The sequence below is a fragment of the Sminthopsis crassicaudata genome, chromosome 3 (genome assembly GCF_048593235.1).
Source record: "Sminthopsis crassicaudata isolate SCR6 chromosome 3, ASM4859323v1, whole genome shotgun sequence".
In the NCBI taxonomy this organism is placed as follows: Eukaryota; Metazoa; Chordata; class Mammalia; order Dasyuromorphia; family Dasyuridae; genus Sminthopsis; species Sminthopsis crassicaudata.
The window spans coordinates 481851360-481874920 of NC_133619.1; the positions used below are offsets into that span (position 1 = coordinate 481851360).

Sequence of the window (23561 nt, forward strand, 5' to 3'; positions counted from 1 at the left end):
CACCTGAAAACTTTTTTCTGTTATAATAAGCAAAATTGAAATCATTTCACATTGGGTGCTAAACATTGAACTAATTTTAACTTTCCAATTAGATCATTATACCTAACATTACTCTTAATTTTTATTATAGCATCGAATGCAGAGCTGGTGGGCATCAAAAAAGGACATTGGCAGAATTGTAGTGAGGATTTCTTCAAAAATCTGGAGAGATGAGAAAATAAGAGAAAGCGATGAGAAAGTGCGAGTGAGCGATCTAGAGCCCAAGACTATTCTTAGGCAGCTTTTGAAAGGAATGATAGTTGTTTTAGACATAATTTACCTCATCCTGCAGTCGCAAATGAAAAAGAAATGGTGAAAAGGAAGATGAGTTGAACTTAATGACTAAATTATGAAGAAAATGCATAAACTTATAAAGCTTCTAAAATTGTGAAAATAATTTTTAAAAAGTTGATATTTTAGCACCAAAAGTTTTGGTGACATTTCCAGTAAGAAAGTCTTTAGTTTTATATTTTTGGCTTAGTTTAATGGGTAGAGTCATTTATTAGAACTAGTTCTTTTTCAGTTTGTATATATAGCAACTAATTATAATGCAAGACATTTAGAAAAATAGGTTTGAGAATGATTTACTCTCTATGCATGTTAATTTATCAACTCTCTCACCTTTATGTACTTAATTTTAGAGACAAAGTACACTTTCCTTTGAAAGTTTTACTCACCAGCCTTGAAATCAGGTAGTGATAATTTTGGGAGCATTTTTGTCTATGGCTTCATTTTTAAAATAACATACCAATTACATGCAGTGAATTAGTAAATGCGTAACTCTGCCGTATGGAACAATAGTGATTGTTAGCCTATGGGCAAGATCAAATGATTGATTAAGTTCCCTTCTTTTTTGACCCATTAGACCATGTCTTGTAAACATTATAAGAAAAATTTAATGATTTTTTTTTCCTATTGTGTCATGGATTTTCCAAAAGGCTTAGAAGAATTAAAATATATTTATGTATTTATGTTTAGGTAGAGCAGTTTAATTACTTTTGATTCAGATAAGTGAAAATTGTTCTATACATGAAAATTATAAAAATTTTAACTAGTAAATTAAACAGTAGAGCAGCTCAAGTCTGAACGCTGCATTCCTCAGTCATGAAGTATTTACCCTTCATTAATTTAACTTGTGGGATTTCCTTTTGAAAAGATATATATTTTTCTAGCATTATTTTTCTTCATTATTAGGAAAAAACCAGTAACATTTTCATTTGTTTAAAATAGTTTTTTAAAATTAATTTCATTAATTAAATTTAGCAAGAGAACAGTTTAAGTATCTGCTAGCTAAAAATGGCATGCTTATATCTTTTCATGTAATTTTATAATAAAACATTTTTAAAAGAAAGCAGACAAATTAAAAAAATAAACTTTGGTTCAAAAAATTTTTATTTTCTTTTATATTTTAGCTGAATGCTATGGCTAACAGAGCAGCTGGAAAAGGTTATGAAAATGAAGACAACTACTCTAACATTAGATTCCAGTTTGTTGGAATTGAAAATATTCATGTAATGAGAACTAGTTTGCAGAAACTATTAGAAGGTATGATTTATTACTGCTTATTATATTACTTTTAAAATATAATTATTTAGAGCTTTTTTCTAGAAAGTTATACTAAAAATAACTAGTATAATGTAGCAAAAATCTAAGATTATATTTTGTTCCTTTTAAATATTAGACTGCTTTTACAGCTATTCTTAGGAAAATCAAGTTAGGTCTGTTTCAGTTAATAAGGTATTTTAGAAACGTTAAAAAAATTAAAAGTGGTTTCCTCACCATATTTTGAGGGATTAGGCCTAATGATTTTTTCTTCCTAGCTTCAAGTCCTGTGATTCAATGACCCTTCTTGTTTTTAAAACTAAATAAAGAAATGGTAATATTTTTTTCCACAGGAAATCTTATCTATTTATTTGATATAGTCTGGCATTATAATTGTGCCTCAATAATCATGCATTTTTCAGTGTGAAAATAAAAGCAATGGTTTTAATTTTTTTTTTTTAACCAGACTGAATAAGAAAAGTAGAAATTAATTTACTTTTGTAATAAAAATACCTTTTATCTTTTCCAGTCAATGGGACTAAAGGTCTTTCTGTGAGTGATTTCTTTTCGGGTTTGGAGAGCTCTGGATGGCTTCGTCACATTAAAGCTGTTTTGGATGCTGCTGTCTTCTTAGCCAAAGTAATTTTTTACTTTTGTAATAAAAGCAAGGAAGAGAGTTTTTACCTTACCTTATATTTTCATTAATTTTGTTTTTTTTTTATTTTGAATACTATTGTATTCAAAAATAAGGTTCTTCAATATCTATCTGCTTTTCCTTTATAATCTAGTTTACTTGGAACAATACTGTACAAAACATTTCAAATTGTAGCTAGTCTAATTATCTTTTAACTTTGTTAAGATGGGGATACTATTCTAAAAGAAGGAGGCTGATTTAAAAAAAAAATAAATGTCAGAATTTATATATGTCCAAGTGAATGTTGTCCTTAAGAAAGTATCTTGTAAAATTATTTGTTCATTCCAAGTTAATTGCTAATTATCTTCAGAACTGATGGCACTTTAAAAATATGGCATCAGATCTTTGTGTTACAAGGGTGAATTTCACTTTAAGGAATAGCTGAAAGTGACCAGTATAAAATTTGGTCAGTAAGCTTGTTTATCACACTATCTAATATAAATATTCAGTGAACTAAAATATTGGCAAAGGTTCATAGGATTAAAGTTCACTCCTCTTATGTTATGTTAGATTTACTCAGAAACTTAAAGATCTTCATCACCATAATTCTGTTAAATGAATAAATAAATCTATCACATTTATTAAAAACACCAAATATTGTTAAGCATTGTAGTAGTCTGACCTTTTTAACTTTCTGAAATAAATCTAGCAACTATTTAGGTAACCCTTTGTGTAGTTATCATGGATATACCTTCCTTAACTGCTTCCTTAACTACTGTATTCATTAAAAAAAAAAAAAAATCCTCCAATCTTTTTTTTTTCCCTCAGTAGTATTTTATTTTTCAACTCACATGTAAAGATGGTTTTCAATATTCATTTTTGTACAGTTTTGAATTCCAGACTTTTTTCTCCCTCCGCTTATTTCCTCTCTCGCTAAGACAGCAAACAATCTAATGTAGGTTATACCACATTCATTTTAAACTTATTTCCATATTAGTCATGTTGTAAAAGAAAATCAGAACAAAAGGGAAAAACCACGAGAAACAAAAAGCAAACCAAAAAAAAAAAGTGAAAATAATATGCTTCGATCCACATTCAGTCTCCATAGTTCTTCTGAATGCAGATGGCATTTTCTATCCCAAGTCTATTGGAATTGTCTTGGTCATCACATTGCTGAGAGGAACTAAATCTATCATAGTTGATCATTATAGTCTTGCTGTTACTGTGTACAGTGTGGTTCTGGTTTTGTTTACTTCATTCAGCATCAGTTCATGTCTTTTCAGGCTGAAATAAATTTTTTTTTTTTTTTTTGATATAGGATTTTTGGATATTTAACCTAACAGAAAATATAAAATGAACTCAAAGCAGAACCCCTACACAATTTCAAAAACTCTTCTTCCTTTTCTGGGAGGTGTTAAGCAATCTTTTCACCTTCCCCTGAGACCAGTACAATCCATAAGACTCACTGAAATAATTTCTTATAGAATAATAATATTCCATTAAATTAATTTTCCCCAACTGATGGGTATCCATCCACTCAATTTCAAGTTCCCTGCCACCACAAAAAGAGCTGCTATAAACATTTTTGCACATGTAGGTCCTTTTCCTTTTTTTTATAATCTCTTTGGGATACATACCTAATAGAGATACTGCTGGATCAAAAGGCAATGAACAGTTTGATAGCCCTTTGGAGCATAATTCGAAATTGCGCTCTAGAATGTCATTTTACAACTACCAAAAATGCCGCAGTGTCCCAGTTTTCCCACATCCTCTCCAACATTTATTATTATCTTTTCCTGTCATCTTGATAGATATGAAGTGGTATCTCAGAGTTGTTTTAATTTTCATTTCTCTAATTACTAGTGAATTAGAGCATTTTTTCATATGACTATAGATGGCTTTAATTTCTTCATTTGAATATTGTTTGTTCATATCCTTTGACCATTTGACATGTTCTCAATTGGAGAATGACTTTTATTATAAATCTGACTCACACACATACACACACACACACACACACACACACACATATGTATGTATATGTAAGAAATGAGGCCTTTATCAAAAACAGTGATTGTGAAAATTATTTTCCAGCTTTCTGCTTCCCTTCTAATCTTGACTGAATTGGTTTTGTTTATATCGAACCTTTTTAATTTAATGTAATCAAAATTATCCATGTTGCATTTCATAATGTTCTCTAGTTGTTCTTTGGTCATATTCCTCCCTTCTCTAAAGATTTGACAGGTAATAACCTATCCCTTATTCTCTTAATTTGCTTATAATTTCATCCTTTATGTCTAAACAGTGAACCCATTTTGACCTTATCTTGGTATAGGGTATGAGATGTTGGTCTATGTCTAATTTTTGCCATACTATTTTGAAATTTTCTTAGCAATTATTGTTAAATAATGAATTTGGAGTCTTTGGAAAACCCTCCAGTCCTGACATTACGTATGTGTAAAAATATCCTTTTTATATACCAAGTTCAACACTTAATTGTTTTTTTTTCCTATATCACACAAAATTTGATTTTATTCCCTCAAAGTAAATTCATTGTTTTTATACTGGCCTGAAACAACCATTTGTGCAAAACTGAATGAGTTGATCTTTAATATTGTTGTAAAATTATTCATTGCAGCATTTCTCTGATCTTCCTAGGATATTCTTTCCTCTCTTTTCATAATTGCATTTGAAAATTAGTTTCATTGCTTTTGAATATCATCTAATGTATATAAGATGATTTAGAATTTTGTGAGTATACAGCTATTTTTAAAAATAAGATTTTTTACTAATGCTTAGTATTTTGGCAAAGTTACTGCTGTGAGTATGAAAGGCATACAGATATAGCATTATATTAAATAAGTGTCTGGGATTTAGAGGAATGAATTAACAAATCCATAAAAGAAACTAAATCTGGAAGGTTAGTTCCACTGATGGTACCTGCAGTATCACTTAAAGTAGAACTCTGCATTCTTCAGTTCCTTTCTAGTAATTTCCTTAGCTCTTTCCATAGAACAGTGCTCTCAAGCCACAATTAATTTCAAGGTCTTGGGAAACACTATCATGAAGAATGTAGGTAAAGGATAGCTATGTGGCTAGAGTGGGTAGAGTGGTGAGTCTGGAGTCAGGAAGACCTGAGTTTTCATGTGGCCTCAGACACTAGTTGTATAACTCTAAGCAAGTCACTAATCCCATTACCTTGTGCAAAAAAAAAAAAAAAAAAAAGGAAAAAGAATGTAGGTAGAAGAAAAACAAATAACTTTAGATTTAGGAGAGTTTTACTCAGGAAACATTTATATTATTTTACTTGATCTAATTACAAGATATATGTGCATCCTGAATACTGAATTCAAGGAAGTTTTATAATTCAAAACTTTTGCTAGTGAAAATAGTTTAAAATGAACACATACAGTATTATTCCTAGCAAGTTATTTTCCCCATAAGTTATATTTATAGTAAAGACATAATGAAAATCATTTCACTTGCTTATTACATATCAAAGGACAGAGCAAAGATGTCTGTCAGATAGTTTAGCATCCACTTATTGTGTTGTACTAACTGATCTTGATCTATATTCAGAAAGCTATTTGCCCTTGATCAGCAGTTTGAATTGTAGAGGTGACATATGGCCAGAAGTATTTTGATTTCATGGACTAGAAATGAAACTTGGGCTCTTAAGCAAGTTTGTGCTGTTGATTATTTGTGTGATTTTAGGCAAGGTCTATGACCTTCCTCTTTCTATCTGAGATTTTGATAATGAACATGGAATGATTTATATAGCTGTCATTTCGTAGGAAGACAAGGCTTTATATTATTGCCAGTATTTAAGTATATTTACTACCTGCCATATGTACAACATTTTAAAAAAAATTGTTGCACTTAAAGAAAAAAAAAAAAGGGAAAATAAACAAACAAAACAAGATAAAAAGAACATTAAACTGATGATTAATCATCACAACATGACCACTCACCATAATATGATATATTTCTATGCTAGCAGAAACTAATCAGCACCATTTGACCTAACCAAAGGAGAGTCCGAATTGGTATCAGGCTTTATGAATCAAGAAATTAGATTCATGAGTGTCCGATCAATGATTACTAGCTCTACTTTTTTTTTCTCCTAATACTACTTGTAGGGTTTGTCTGTATTTCTTCTTTTCTATCCCTGCTGACTCTTCCACTTTATTTCTATTCCTTAACTTGCCTTGCTATTACCTAACATCTCCCTAACCATGGATCTCTTCCTTCCTTTGTTTCTCCCTTCCCCCATCCCTGCCCCTTATTTTTCAATAGATTTTGGAGGGTGCTATATTCTTCATGATATATATGTAGTGTTGCTTATCTAACTCATTCCTGAAGTGAGTAGGTTTGGTTCTTAGGAATTCATAAGAGAACTATGAGTCTTCTCTCTTGCCCCCCAATGCCTCAGTATTTATTCTTCCTCTGCACCTCATTTGTAAAAATTATTGTTTTTACTCTTTTCTTGGATAGTTTTGCTTTTTTAGAGCTTTTTAGAGAGATCATATTCAACTTTGCCCCAATCTTCTTTTTTGAGCTACCCAATTACTGACGTCAATTTTAAACATATTTCCATATAAAAAACATAAAACGTTTTGTCCATGTTAAGTTCCTTGAAATTAATCTTTGATATTGGTTCTTATATGTTAAATTTTTAGTTAAGTTTGAGTTTTATTGAGACAAAGTCCTGAAAATCTGAAAATTCATTGAATGTCTTTTTTTTTTCCCCCCATTCAGTATTACAGATAATTTTGCTGGATGTGATATTTTTTGGCTGCAGGCCTATATCTTTTGATTCCTGGTATATATGGTTCTAAGACCTATGGTCTTTTATTGTAGCTAGTGCTAAGTCCTGTACAATTTTGGTTGTTACTCTAGCATGTTTTTTTTTTTTTTTTTTTTTTTTTTTCTTGTTTCCTGCAAAGTTTTCTCTTTGATCTGGGGTTTTTGAAATTTGGCAATAATATTTCTATGTGTTTCTCGTCTTTGAGATTGTAATTGATGGATTTTTCTATTTCTACTCTCTTATCTTTTATCACTCTTTATTCTTATATTTTCTCTTGATCTGTTCTCTAGATTTGTTTTCCTTATAAGATCTTTCATATTTTGTTCTATTTTTCAGTCTTTATATTTTATTTTGTTATTTCTTGGTCTCTTGTAGCTTCACTGGCTTCCTCTTGTCTAATTCTAATTTTCAAAGAATTATTTTCTTCTTTAAGACTGTATCTTTTCTAGTGGATTAACTTTTTTCATAATCTTCTTGTTTTTCCTGGCTTTTATTTTTTATTTTTTCCTCATTCTTTCTCATTGGATTTTTAAAGTCTTTTTTGAGTTCTATAAATTCTCTCTGGGCAGGTAGACATTTAACATAATTCTTTGGGGTAGAAGAGGCTTTTTTTAAACTTCAGTATCCTTCTCTGAAGATGAACCCTGGTCTTCTCTATTCCCATAGTAAGGTTCTTTGTAGAACATTTTTTACAATTCTTGAAATAGTGAAAAATGGGGGCAGCTAGGTGGCGCAATGGGTAGAATACCAGCCCTGAAGTCAGGAGGAGGACCTGAGTTCAAATTTGGCCTCAGACCCTGGGCAAGTCACTTAACCCCATGTGCCTCAGCCAAAAAAAAAAAAATTAAAAAAAAAAAAAAATATATATATATATATATGTATATATATATATACACACACACACACACATATATATAAAATGTTAAATCTAATATATGTATACATATTTATACAGTTGTCTTGCTGCACAAGAAAAATCAGATCAAAAAGAAAAAAATGAGAAAGAAAACAAAATTCAAGCAAAGAACAACAAAAAAAGTTAAAATACTATGTTGTGATCCACACTTAGCTCCCACAATTCTATCTCTGACCATAGATTGTCCCTCTTCATCACAAGATCATTGGAACTAGCCTCAGTTATCTCATTGTTAAAAAGATGATGGCTTTTTCTTAATCATCCTTCTTAACTTCTCTATAGTATATGTTACCCACCTTTTTCCCTTCCTGCAGACTCTCTTCTCTCTGGGTTTTTGTGGCATTGTTCTTTTGTGGTTTACTACTCTGTCTCAGTTTCCTTTGTTGAATTATCATCTATTTTATGCCCTCTTAACTAGATATGTGAGCAGTTGTCAAGTACAGTGAATAGAATACTGGGCCTGGAGTCAGGAAGACTTGATTTTCAAATCCAGCCTCAGACACTTCCTAGCTCTGTACCTTGGCCAGTTCATTTAACCTGTTTGCCTTAAAATGTGGCTGGAGAAGGAAATGACAAACTTCTCTAATATTTCTGCCAAGAAAACTTCAAATGGAATTACAAAGTGAAACAAATTACAAGTGAAACAAAAATGGGAATCCCAAGGTATTGTCTTGAGTGTTCTCCCCCTCCTCCCTCTCCCTCTTTATCTCCCTTCCTCCTTTCTTCTCTCTCTCTCTCTCTCTCTCTCTCTCTCTCTCTCTCTCTCTCTCTCTCTCTCTCTCTCTCTCTCTCTCTCTCTCTCTCTTTCTGTCTTCCTCTTTCTTTGTCTCTGTCTCTGTGTCTCTCTCATCTCTCCTTAGCTCTAGGCTGATGAATCTGAGTTCACTGTTTATTCAGTCCTGTTCTCTTTCTGAGCTTTAGGCCTACATCACCATCTATCTTTTGAAAATTCTGATATCTATGGGATGTCTTAAGCAAAATGTTACTCATTATTTTTCATTTTGGTCATATTCTTCTTCCAAAATTCCCTATTTCTGTTGATGATATAGTACTTCTAGTTACCAAGGTTCTAATTTTGATTCTTTGTTTTTATTTACCCCCTATTTCTAATCAGTTTCTAATCTTGTTTCTATTTCTACAATATTGCTTGTATCTAAAACTTAACTCATGTAACTGCCACTGTAGTTCAGGTTCTCATCACCTCCTCTCTGAACTATTTTAACGGCTCCTAATTGATCTTCCTGCCTCACATTTCTCCTCACTCCAATGCATGTTTCATATGCTGTGAGTGATTTTCCTTAAGTAGAGAGATGACCTGAGCAATTACATAGCAAAGTAGAAAAGGGCACGGGGCTTGAAATCAGGAAGGCTTATCTCATTCCAGCCTCAGACACTTACTAGTAGACTATTTACTAGTCAAGACAGCTCTGTTTGCCTCAGTTTCCTCATTTGTAAAATGAGCTGGAGAAAGAAATGACAAATCACTTCATTATTTCTTCCATGAAAATCCCACAAGTGGTCATGAGAACTCAGACATGATTGAAACAACCAAACAACAGATAAGATCATATTGTTCCCTACTTTAATAGAGTCCATTGCCTCCATAATATTTCTAGGATCAAATAAAAACTCCTCTTTGGTATTTAATACTGATCATTGTCTGGTCTTTAACATATCTTTTCAACCTTATTATGTGTTATTCCCTTTGATGCTTGTTATTGCCCAGCCTTAGTTACTTTCTTATTTTTCCTGATAGTTTTCCACCTCCTCTCTCCATGTCTTTGCCATGACTATGTCCCATACTTGGAATGCACTCCTCTCCAACTTTTAGAATTCTAATTTCCTTCAAGGAATATCTCAAGCACCACTTCTACATGAACTGGTTCCTTGTCCCTTCACCCCCTACTCACCTTGATACCAGTTTTGTGTCTTCCATGGCTAGATTATAAAAGCTCCTTGAGATCAGGTACTTTTTCTTTTTTGTCTTTGTATCCCTAGCCCTTAGCTTATTTCATGACACATAATAAGCAGTTTAATCAGTACTTGCTGATTGAATAATTCATTAGCTCTTCTGAATATTTTTTGACCCTTTTAGGTTATAGTTGAAAAATGTGAAGATATTTGTTTTCAGTATTAAACTTTTTAGAAGCTGAAGTTATGTCTGATACTTGACTTCTGAATTTTACTAGTTCTCTTTTTCAGTCCTTTTCTTTCTAAAATAACTTTTAATAAGCCTCATCTTTAAAGAAACATTTACTTTTATTCAGTTTTTAGAAATACAAGTTATATTTATGGTATGTTCCCTAGAGATTGCACTTTTTTAGGATCTAATTTATATTATCCTAGCAAGGAACATTTTCTAAATGAATTCAACATAGAACATTGTGACAAATATTATCTTTTCATATTCAAATATTACCTGCTATTAGAGATTATGTAGATTTTTAATTAATAGAGTTACTTATTTAACTAAAACGTTTTCTTGTGTATACACAAATGCTTTGTTTTTTTCAGGCAATAGTGGATGAAAGTGCAAGTGTGCTGGTACATTGTTCTGATGGTTGGGACAGGACTTCGCAAGTTTGTTCCCTTGGAACTCTCTTATTGGATTCCTATTATAGAACAATCAAAGGATTCATGGTGAGGATTTATTTGACATTTAGTTTGAAGGTTTCCCATTGGTAGCATAATCTGTATAAAATGCAATTTTGTGACTTTGTAAAATTTATGAAGAATGTACTAGAATTTTCTTTTAAATCTTCTTACAAGTACTATACTTTTAAAATTGTTTTTCTTATTCCTCGGTTAAAATTACGTATAAAAGATTACAAATTGGCATCTTTTAACAAAAAGTGATTAAACCTGACAACAACTAACACAAATTAAGAAAATGTTTTTACTTAGTGATCTTCTAAACTTTGTTTCATGTCAGGAAGTTAAGATAAGAGTGTAATAGTCCTGCTGTGCTTTGCTCTGGTCAGAGTAAGTATTGTGTTCAATTTTGTGTTCCATATTTTAGTACTTAAATTGACAAGTTGAAAGATCTCTGTAGTACAGTAATTAGAATAGTTAAGGGCTTTGAGAACATGCCATATGAAAATTAGTTGAAGGAACTGGGGATATTTATCCTGGAGAAAAACAAAAGACTTAGAAGGGGATTTGTTGATAACCTCATTCAAGTATTTGGAGAACTGTCTTGCAGCAAAAGGGTTGGACTTTGTGATTTCACCTAAAGAGCAGCACTAGAGCAAATTGGGGGGCTGCAAAGAATCAGATTTGGGGAGCAATTTAAAGGCAAGCTAACTTATTAATAGAGCTATCCAAAAATTAAATGGATTGTCCTAGGAGGTGGTGAGTTCTTTCTCTCTTGAAGAGTTCATTGGAAGCCTGGGCGACCAACTGCTGAAGATGGCATAGAGCAATTCTTATTCAAATATAAGTAGATTGGATGACCTCTGAAGTCTTTCACATCTCTGAGATTTTGTGTTTCTGTACATATGACTATTATTTTGAATTATTTAAATGTGAACTATTATACTGTGAAATTTGTGTCTGAGAATTTCAGAAGCCAGTTTCTTGGCATAATGAGTTCAACTGAACTGAAAGTTCAACTATTTAAAAACTTGTATAGTCAAGAACTTATATTTGAGTTTTGGCTGTGCTACTTACCTTCTTTGTGATGTTGAATGTCTTTATTTATCTCACAGTTTGTTTGCAACAGTAATATTTTTCAAAGTTAACGAATTCATTTTACACAAATAATTATGGAATCATAATATCTGAGAGTTAGAAGGGAATAAGTATTTATTAAATTCCTACTGTGTGCAAAACACCATGCTAAATACTTTATAAACAACAATCCTGTGAGGGGTGCTCTTACTGTCCCTATTTTACAGATGAGGATACTGAGGCAGACAGATTGTATGATTTGTCCAGAATCACAACAGCTAGAAAGTATCTGAAGATAGATTTGAACTTTCTAGAAACCCCCCTGCTTATCTGTCTTTCTTCTTCCCAATTCAGCATTTTATCCTTTGCACCATCCAAGTGCTCAGTCCTCAACTGCTAATCTAGTCCAACCAGTACACAAAAGAAAGCCCCACTATGGCATATCTAACAAGAGATTATACAGTGTCTACTTGAAGACATTCAAGGAGGGGAACTCACCATTTACCAAGGCAAGCTGTATCACTTTAGGAGAATTCTAATTGTTAGGAACTTTGCCCTGATATTGAGGATAAATTAACATCTTTGCAATTTCTATCTTTTTACTTGTACTTCCACTTTCTTGGATTAAACAGAACAAATAAATCTTTCCTTGACATGATAGTACTTTACATTCTTTTTTTTTTTTTAATTTAATTTTTTACCAGTTATATATGTATGAAAACAATTTTTTACATTTATCTTTTACAATTTTCAATTCCAAATTCTTTCTTTCCTTTTTTTCCTTCCGGGACCTCCTTGAGATGGCAAGTAATTTGATACAGATTTTATATGTGCACGAATACAAAACATTGTTCATCTTGTGAAAGAAAATATAGACCTAACAAGCCAAACAAAAAAACAAAAAAGATAAAAGTTAGTATGCTTTGATCTTCATTTAAATTCCATAAGTCCTTTGGAATTGTCTTAGATCACTGTGTTGCTGAGAATAGCTAAGTCATTCACTTGATCATCATGAAATATTGATGTTACTATTACCAGTGTTCTCCTGGTTCTGTCATTTCAGTGTACATCAATCAGTTCATCATCAGTCTTTCTAGATTGTTCTGAAAGCATCTTCCTCCTCATTTCTATAGCTCAATAATATTCCATCACAAATATACTACAACTTGTTCAACCATTCCTCAATAGATTGGCACCCCACATTTTCCAATTCTTTGCCACCACATAATGAACAACTATAAATATGATCTTTCACTCTCCCCTGTCTTTTAAAAAATCTTTTTGAGTTATCAAGCTAGTAATAGTAGCTGGCTCAAAGGGTATGTGAGGTTTTTAGCCCTTTGTGCATAGTTCCAAATTGCTCTCCAGAATTGTTGAATTAGTTCACAACTCCACCAGCAGTACAATAGTGTTCCAGTTTTCTCACATCCCCTTCCAACGTTTGTTATTTTTCTTTTCTCTCATTTTATCCAATCTGATAGCTGTGAGGTGATACTTCAGAGTTGTTTTAAATTATATTTCTTGTCAGGACCTGAGTTCAAATTTGGCCTCAGATACATAGCACTTACTAGCTGTGTGACCCGGGACAAGTCACTTAACCCCAATTGCTTCAACCTCCCCCCCCAAAAAAAAACAAACAAAAACCCAAAAACCCAACTTTTAAAAAAATTTCTCTCATCAATAGTTAGATCATTTCCCCCCTCCCCCCCATGCCTATAAATATCTTTGATTTCTTTGCATGGAAATTGCCTGTTCATATGCTTTGACCAAAGCACTTTAAATTCTTAAAGACAGTATGCATATCCCTCAAGTCTTTTTTAATATAGGCTCAATACCCTACATTCCATCAACTGATTCTATATGATGTAGGTTCAAGCTGTTTACTGTTATGGTTGCCCTTTCTGAATAATTACCACCTTATTGGGTGTCCTTTTAAAAATATGGAACCCAGAGTTGAGCACAAATGGGAGTTCCTAAGGGCAGAATGCAATGGGATACAATTCTATTATTTTAAGCTTTGCCACTCTTAATGTAATCAAGATCTTATTAGCTTCTTAAGTTTTTAGTCCACTAAAACCCCCAGATATTTTTCAGAATAATTACTCTCTAACCTTTTATTTTTCTCTCTAAGGATAAAAGCTTGTTGAATTTCATCTTATTAGATGCTCTGGTGTTTTGAGATCCTTTTGGATCCCGATGCTTATATTTGTCACACTCCATTTATTTTCTTTTCTTCAAATTTTGTATTATCCACAAAATCTATACCTTTACTGATAAAAATGGTAAACAGTGCAGGGCCAAGCCCAGATGCCTAAGGTACTCCTCTAAAGGCCCTCTATGTTGACATTGAACCATTACCAACTACTATTTGAGGACTGCCATGTAATGTGCTCTGAATCTGATTTTATGATCATCTAATCATCTTTCCATCTTCTTCATAGAATGCTGTATTTTATTAAAAGCTTTACTAAAATTAGTATAAATTAATAAGGCCAGAAGGTTATTTCTTAGGTCAACACAGTTTATTTGTCCTGAGGTGTTCAAAGAAGGGCTGAGAGTGAATCTTAATTATTTCTGCTCAGATTACCTTTATTTAACCTTGGGCTGTCAAGACAAAAGGATCTGTCTCTGTCTAAACTTGAGTAGATCAATATGACTTGCCCATCCTAGATTAAATTTCTTGCTAAATTGGGTGGAGTCTGACCCAGAATAGAGTCAATGCAATCTTATTAGTAAAGTCCTTCCAAAAAACAGAACTTAAAGTTTAGACTTTGGAAGAAGAGGGAATCTCTGAATCTCCGCTCGATATTGCTTATTAAAAATCATTTCACCCAGGAAATCAAAAGTCAAGTTTACTGACTTATAATATGCAGGTTTTATTCTCTTATTTTTTTTTTGAAAATTGGGACATTATGTCCCTTTTTTCCCAGTCTTGTGGTATTGCTCTCATTTTTCATGGTCTTTGAAATATTACTAATAGTAATTCATCAATCACATCAGCTTTTTTTTTTTTTTTTCTCTTAGAATTAGAGGATGGAATGTACTTAGGCCAAGTTAACTTGACTTCAACAAGAGAAGCTAGGTGTCTTCTTATTATCCTCATTCCTATATACTTTAAATACTTTATATGTATTTTATATATATATATATATATATATATATATATATATAGTATACTTTAAAACTTTTAAATCCACCTTCTCTGTGAATCTTCTAAAAAACCTGACTTATTCATAATACTTATAAAAATCCAATTCATTACAATTTTGTGTAAATTTGGGTTTGTGTTTCTTTTTATTTTTTAGCCTAAAAAATTCCTTGAACAAAGACAGCAGTTTTTCTTTTGTAAAGCCTTTTAAAGTTTATAGTCAACACAATGGGATTCAGCTAGTTAGTTGACACTGACTTCTGGATTCATTGTTAAGGTGTACTGTTAAAAAATAATTTCTTAACAGTGTTTTTAAGCTGCCTTTGTTGTGTTAATGATAGCTGCTGCATTATTAAAGAATAATAGGAAACTAATTGTTTTTCATCAATAGCGGCAATAGTTTTTTCTTGTTAGTATTGTGTTAGATATGGGAAAAGAAAATGTTATAGTTAGGAAAATACTAGAATTTGACATTTTTTAATAACTATTTAGGAAAGATGCCTTTTGATCTTCAGAACAGATTGAAAAGCAGTTTTTGGAAATCACTTGGTAATTTATTTTTCTTCTAGGTTTTGATAGAGAAAGACTGGATCTCCTTTGGACACAAATTTTCAGATAGGTATAGAACAGTTGTACAATTTGTATAATTGATGATTTTAGTATTAAAACGTTGTATAATTTATTTGACTTGAATTCTGCCTAATGACAGAAAGCACTTGAAATAACTGTGCTATTATTATAAATTATGTTATTCCTTACAAGAAAGCTTATATATTTCCTACCAGAATAAATTGCTCTCAATTCTCTAAATGTATTTATTTTAATGGCTAGTTGGATGATATGTAAATAACAGTAACTCAATTATTTAGTACAAGTTTTAGTGTTCAATACTGAATGCAGCAGACATTTTAGTCTGTCATGGTTGAAATGAATTTGCAAGGCTGGCTATTAAATGTATATACCTTATTATAAGCAAATTAATTCCAGTTCTCATTTGCCAACACAACAAAAATATTTGGACTTTTTTTTGTATGTAGTTTACATAATACTTAATTAATTAAATTCTTTCACATACATTTTAAAAACTTTTGGCTTTGGGGGACTTATATAGGTGTGGACATTTGGATGGTGACCCGAAGGAAGTTTCACCAGTGTTTACTCAGTTTTTGGAATGTGTATGGCATTTGACAGAACAATTTCCACAAGCTTTTGAATACAATGAAGCATTTCTTCTTCAGATCCATGAGCATGTCCATTCATGCCAGTTTGGAAACTTCCTTGGGAATTGTCAAAAAGAAAGAGAAGATCTCAAGTAAGATTATTTATTTTAAATGGGTTTTTAAAAAATCTAGCAAGTTGAGGACTGATAAGCACAGAATTATTGTGAGATAGAAAGAGACCTGGACTTAGATTTACAAAAATCTTGTTTCAAGTCTTTGCTCTGTGTGGCCAAGGGCAAATCACTTAATTTCTCAAATCCCAAGCATCTTCTCTATACCAAAACTTCTTAAACTGTGGGTCTCATAACTAAAAGTGGGAGTTGCAAAAATTTAGCAACAGTAAGAGATGTCAAATCTATTTCATTAGTATGCAAATTTGTTTTCATCTTTAATAAGTGGTAAAATTATATGTATATCAAAGGATGTTTTAAAATAAATTTATTTATGATTTATTATCAGCAAATATTTGATTTCTATACATATTTACATGTGTGTATATATCTATATATATCTATATATATGCATAAAAATTTCTTGAATGAAAAGGGGTCACAAGTGGAAAAAATTTAAGAAGCTTTGATTTATATAAATGAGTTACTGTTTTTCATGAGTGATGAGAGTTTTCGTACTGGAAGTTGCATACTCTGATGAAATTAATGGACTAGATTGGGGGAGGAAAGAAAATTTGATAAAACTTTGAACTATTAATTAAAATATAAGAAAATGGTTTCTTATAATTCCCAGTAAATAATTTCATAAAATAAAAATAAAATTAGAAATATTTGAGGATTTTTAGCCATTATAATAATCACAGATTGTTTTAGGAATCACTGTGTAGAAATATGTAATTTTAAGTCTGACAGTTTACCCAGTTTGATTTCCATATTTTATACTTGAAAACAGGCACAGAAATCTTGTAATTTGTAGAGACTCATACCTCTACTTAGTAGTAAAGTTTAAACTAGAAACTTGTTTTAACTCACTTTCTTACTCTTCTAACCTTGAGGATTTCTTTCTCACTCCTCGAATGTGTCACCTTGTAGGAGGAACTTGTTTCTTCTCCAGTATAAATCTCCTGTTCTTAAGCAATATTTTAGGTATAGTAATTTAATTAATGAAGTTGATAGTACCGGGGAATTATATAAAGAGGTTCTGTGGAGGACCTTGAAAGTGATACAGAAACATTTTAACCTCCATGTAAGCAGTAGGAAATGATTAGAGGTTCCTGAATGGGGAAGTGCTGTGCCTAGCAGCACTGCCCTAGTATCTCACCCTTTACATTCAGCACAGTGCTTCACATATAAAAAGTTTTGGGAAATAATTTGCTAAAGGAATGATTGGAGGAGAATTGCCAGTGCCTTGCAAGGAATCTCCAGCATTAAACCTATGTGTGAAATGACAGAGATCTGTACTTAAGTTTGTGGCAGTGGGAATGGAGATTAAGGAGAAAGTTAAATATTTAAATAGAAACTGAAATATTTAAAGAGGTAATTTATATTTCTTGATGACAGATTGGATAATAGAGATAAAAAGGACAGAATGGGACAAAACTCCAGGAGTTCTAATTTATTGAGTTAATTAAAACTTAGGTGCAGAGTGGGCTTAATAATGTTCTTATTTTCACTTAGTGCCCTTAAGTCATATAGGGTTTGCTTTGTATTTATATTTGTAGTAAGTATAGAAGAGTAAAAATTACAATATTGAACTAAAATGAGTTTGAATGGTGTGTCTTTTATTTACTTTGAGAACTTTCTCATTCTGATTATGTTTGATTAGGTTGAGAGAGAAGACTTATTCCTTGTGGCCCTTTCTTTTGGATGACCAAGAAAAGTACTTAAATCCTTTCTACACTCCCAGTTCTCAGAAATTTACAGTACTGGAGCCTAATACAGTGCCTTTCAACTTTAAGTAAGTAGTCTTGCCTGAGCATCTACATAATCTTTTCCTATGAAGACAATCTATTAAGATAATTGTATTTTCTTTCCTTTGAGGTTTTGGAGGAATATGTACCATCAGTTTGACCGAACAATGCATCCTAGGCAGTCTGTATTTAAGCTGATTATGAATATGAATGATCAAAATAAACAACTGGAAAAAGAAATTAAAGAACTAGAATCTGTGAGTATTCTGAAATACATAATATTAATTTGAATGATTAAGTTCAGTTCTTTAAGTCAATAGTATTATCACAGACCAATCTCTTTCACTTTTTTTTTTTTTTTTTTTTTTTTTTTAACAAAGGTAGTTTATATCATTTATATAGTTATTTCATCTTTTGGGCCTTATTAAGTAGTTGAGAAACAGAGAATGTTGATTGTTAAAATCAGGAAAAACTAAAGGGGACTTTTGGAGAAAATCTGGTTGATCTATCACTCTTCAAGAAGGACTTTTCCCAGACACTTTCCTTTGGAGACCATTTCACATAGATTTGCCCAATCTCTCAAATATTTTCCCTAGAGGTTGATGCTTCAGTGGAAATTAATGACTCACAGGATAAGGGCATCAAAAGGTAGCAAAAGAGAAGATGTCAGTATTACAGAAGGTGAGTCTGAAGGAATTCAAACAATTGAAAGGCTCAGTTTATCTTCTGAGAAATATTTTTTCTTTTCTTTCTTTCAAATCTAAGGAAAGTGAATAGAATTATAGCATTTTAATTGGAAGGGACTTCACTGGACACCTATTCCAGTCTCTCTGAATACATTTCTTTCTTTTTTTTTTTTTTTTTTGGCTGAGGCAATTGGGGTTAAGTGACTTGCCTAGAATCACATAGCTAGGAAGTGTTAAGTGTCTGAGGCCATATTTGAATTCAGGTCATCCTGACTCCAGGGCTGGTGCTCTATACACTGTGTCACCTAGCTGCCCCTCTCTGAAAATATATATATTTAAAAAAAAAACCCATTCATTCATATCAGCTCTGCTTAAAGATCTTTAATGAAGAGGCACCCACTATCTCCAAAAGCAGCTTATTCCAATTTTGACTGGTTCTAAGTATTCGTAAATGGCTTCATGACAAGAAGCTAAAATTTGCCTCCTAGCAAATTCCATCTATTTTTCCTTGTTTTGCTTTGTGGGGCCAAACAGAACAAATTCAATCCCTTGTCTATATGATGAGAATTCTCAAATACTTGGAAGTAGCTCATGTCCCCTGTTAGTTTTCTCCAGACTAAACATCCCCAATTCTTTCAGCTTTTTCTATGTGACATGGATTCTGTCCTACTATTCTGATTTCCTTTCTCCGGACATTCCAGCTTACCAATTTCCTTCTTAAACTGTCATCTAGCACTGACTGTAGATCTAGTTTGATCTAGACATGACAGAGTTGAGGGACTATCACTTCCTTATTTCTGGAAATTAGACTTCTCTTAATGCTGTTCTGGACCATATTAGGTTTTTTGTTTGTTTGTTTTAGCTACCACATTCCACTTTTGAATTGTTGCACTTGGTGCCCATTAAAATCTTAGTATCTCTTTCAGACAAACTACTGTCTAATCTTGCTTTTCCTGACACTCTTGATTTTTTTTTAACCCAAGTATAAGAAGTTAGTTTTATTCCTATTGAATTTAATCTCCTGGATTCAGCCCAATGCTCTAGCCCAAAGCTTCTTAAACTGTGAATTGCAACCCCATCTGTGGTCATGTAACTGAATGTGGAGGTTGTAAAATTATGATTTATTATCAGGAATTGTTTGATTTGTATACCTCGATACTCAGGGTCACATAAAAATTTCTTAGGTGAAAAGCAGAAAATGTTAAAGAAGTCCTGCTCTAGCCTGTTATGATCTTTTTGTATTCTGACTTTCATAAAATGTGTTAACACTCTCTCACAGCCTTATATCATGTGAAATTTTGATGAGCATGTCATTACTTTAACACATAACACATGTTGAACTCTGAGCCTTTGTGTACTCAACTAGAGACTTCCAACCAAGATGACACTGAATTACTAGTGGCTACTTAATGAGTCCAGAAATTCAGTCAAGTGTAAATTTATCTAATTTATATTATCATCTAGTCCACTTCCCTTCATGTTTTCTGTAAAAATAGATGACATTCTTTTTTGATTTGCTGTCAGAATTTTTTAAGAAATCAGTCAAGTTTATTGGCCTCAAGTGTGAAGAGTTTAAAGTCCTTAATAGAAACATAGCAAACAATAGTAGGGAAGAGCATTACTAAATATTTATATACATTAGGGATAGTTTAGATAAGCATGTTTATGAAGTTTGCCACTTTTGTCTTATAACATGTCCAGTTTCCTTTAGAGTACAGTTTGGATGTCAATTCTTATCATAGGCTATTTTCTCATCCTTATTCTCTTGCTCTTTAAACTATTTTATATGGACTTACTCTTTGAGGGGAGGGACTGTTTTGTTTTTGTCTTTGTATTCCTAGTACCTGGCACTTAGTAAATATTTATTGAGTTAAATCATATAAGAGTTGTGGATTTGGAATGAATATACTATAAATTGCACATCGGATATTTGTTGGACCCAGTGTTAGAAAGACTTTTTATGTCATAGTTCATAATTAACTCATATTAGACCACAATCATGTTCTCTTTTACTCTTTTTTACATATGAAATATCAATCAAAATGAACAGATTTTTACTAAGCACTTACTATTACTAAGACATTGTACTAGCTTCTGAGGATACAAATATGGAGACTGAAACAATCTCTTCTCTTAAAAAACTTATAGTCTAATAAAGGATACAAGTGCGTATATAATAAGGATATACATTTGTATGTATAAAGAAATTAATAGTTGAGGGCACTAGCAGTTGGAGAAATCAGGAAAAGCTTTATAAAGAATATTTATGTAATAGGTATCTTAATTTCTTTGTTATAAACTTTTTTCCATGAAAAGTCAAGTTTTAGAAATACAAGAATCTATATTGCATAGGCACATTTTTCTAGGTAATGATGCATATCTGCATTATGTGTTAAGGATAAGATTGAACCATTTCCTTCATGTCCTGTCTAGCTGAATTCATTAAAAAACACTTTAATACCTTAATGAGAATGTGTTTAAACAACCAGTTTTTATAATTACCTTTTATTTATTTGAACTTGTTTTTATTAATGTTTACAAGTTTTAAACTTAATAATAAATACTTAAACCCAAAAGGCCTAACAGTTAGTAATGCTTCAAATTTGAATTTGTTTTAGAAAATCAAACATCAGAAAACCAGGCATACTGATACAGTTCTCACCAAGGAATCTTTGCACTGTATCCATCCTGACTCTCCAGCCCTGAAACCTTCCCTGTGTTTTAAGAAGGAGCAGACCCTCCTACCTGTGAATGATGCTATTCGAACTATAGAGGGCAGCAACACAGCAGACAATCGCTATAGTGAATATGCTGAAGAGTTTTCCAAAACTGAACCTGCAGTTGTCACTTTGGAGTATGGAGTAGCAAGGATGACCTGTTAATTATTACAGTGAAGTATATTTCTTTTTGGATGGACTGAACTGCAAGAAATGGATTATTGAAAGGATGGTCTGTGCTGCATGACCAAAAGCTAATTTATCTATTGTTAGATTTTAGAATAGAACAGCATGCAAATAGCTCTTGTGAGGGGAATAAGTCAGTCTGATTTCATTTTTAGAAAGGGATGACATTTGTGATAAAAAGAAATGAGCACTATTTGAGAGATGTTAATAAAAATGCAATTGGCACTGTAGCCTTGAAAATTGATGTTTATGATGTTTATGTTTATTATAACTAGATGATTCTATGTTCCTGTGAACATGAATTACCTTAATTTTAATTGGGGGAAAAAAGTCAACAAAATGATCTTTTATTTACTCTGTAATTGAAATGATACATTTACTTATCCACAAAAAATAGATTCCTACAGAATTTGGTAAATATTGATGTTTAAAGTTGAAGTACCATGTTAAATATTCTGAAACAGGCCTTAATACAAATTTTAAGCTGTCTTCCCTTTTAATTTTTATATCTTATATATATGAATGGGGAGTGGAGGGCAATACTAGCCTTGTTAAGAATTTTCATATGAATATAGAATATTGTAAGAATCTCATGGTCTGAGTAATTTTGAGAATTACAAATACGTTAAATCTAAAATTAGTAAAACTTGAAAATTTTTCCATTCCTTTTTTTATATATTACCCACTTTAGATCATTTACATGTATAGATTTATTGATTTCAAGTGCATGTGCCAGGATATTTAAGACTGTGGCTTGTATATATCAATTATTGCATTTCATGAATTATCAGTTTGCTGTGGTGAAGTTTCTTCTTTTGGTAACAATGTGTGAAGTATAAAGAGCCCCAAACAATAACACCCTATAATGCATTTTATTCTTTAAAGAAATAATGAAAAACATCATAGACTGTCATTGAAGAAAGGCCTTATCCCTCATGTTCTGTTATCCTTAGTTTGTCTTAGTTAAAATAAAACCTTTTAACAACAAAATAAGAGGAGCAGGTAGCTTAAGTTTTTGTTAAAAGTGCTATTTTCAAAAAATAATTCACTTGAGCATAGGATATTTTTCCTTCTCTTTTTAATAAGGAGAGGGGAAACAATAGGAAAGACTTTTAATAACATATCTTGAAAGATTTGTTTGGCAAGTTTTATAAGAGCTCATTCACAGCTAAAATAAATTTCTCTTTTAGTCTCCTCTATTCCTAGCCTTTATATGCTTCATATAATCATCACTGTTTCCCTAGTAAAAAGGTAAAGCAGTTTTCAAAACTGTACTACTAACAAATGGTGGATGCCTTATTTTGAATAGTAGTATAAGCACAAAAATTAGCATCTGGTTATGGTTCTCACAATATGTACCTTATCACTACGTGGAAAAAAAAAAGAGTTTTGAGTTATCATTTGTCCACTTTTGTAGATTTACTTCAGGCTTCCAAGAAAGTACGATCACACACAATTGCCAATATCAGCTAATTAATGTGCTCTAAATCAGAGTAACTTGGGTAGCACAATTTAAGAATGAGTGTTGGGAAAGCTATATAGGAAACCTCATGCTCTGTCCTACTCCCAAATCTGTTTGATAAATTTTGATCTTTCAGAAGCATTAAAGTTTTTCAAAAAGAAAAAAGCCTTACTTTATAGAAGAGTTTATTATGTAATCCCTAAATGACTTTCCAGAGCATACTAAATAAGAAGAATAATACTCCTTTATAAATACTAGCAAAAAATGTTATATGTTCAATTTGTCTGTTAGCAATGTTCTCTCCCTTCTAACTACAAGCATCAGGACAGGGAGCATAATCATTTTTGTATTCATTAATACAGGGAAACTTTGGTGCCTTGTTACTTGCTGGATATTGAAGTCTTTGATGGCAAATTTCTTGTATTTAGCTGGTTTATTGTTTTAATCTTTAAATAGACAGTATATACACACAAATCACTTAGCATTCACAGTGTCCTACAAAGTAAATGTTGGTAAAAATGAAATTGTGTATATGTCTTGTAAAATTATCTTTACATTCCATGTGTATGGGAATCATAACATATATATTATTTCATATATATTATATAGAGTTAATTAAATGTATAGCTTCTATTTTGAAATCTCTTTTTTTTTTTTTTTTTTTTTTTTAAATA

The 23561-nt window shown here is 31.8% G+C and overlaps 1 protein-coding gene across 2 annotated transcripts in view; it reads left to right on the forward strand.

The window, feature by feature from the left end:
• MTMR6 (myotubularin related protein 6) overlaps nt 1-22624 on the forward strand; it is a 39764-nt gene extending 17140 nt beyond the window's left edge. The window contains exons 7-15 of one of the 2 annotated variants that reach the window (XM_074303637.1): nt 131-244; nt 1452-1584; nt 2111-2220; nt 10453-10578; nt 15325-15374; nt 15867-16067; nt 17752-17883; nt 17967-18093; nt 21141-22624. In XM_074303637.1, coding sequence (XP_074159738.1) covers nt 131-244; nt 1452-1584; nt 2111-2220; nt 10453-10578; nt 15325-15374; nt 15867-16067; nt 17752-17883; nt 17967-18093; nt 21141-21404 — 1257 coding nt within the window. In that variant the 3' untranslated portion in view covers nt 21405-22624. The remainder of the gene's footprint in view (nt 1-130; nt 245-1451; nt 1585-2110; nt 2221-10452; nt 10579-15324; nt 15375-15866; nt 16068-17751; nt 17884-17966; nt 18094-21140) is intronic. The other variant, XM_074303636.1, reaches the window with a different exon arrangement.
• The last annotated feature ends 937 nt before the right edge of the window (nt 22625-23561 follow it).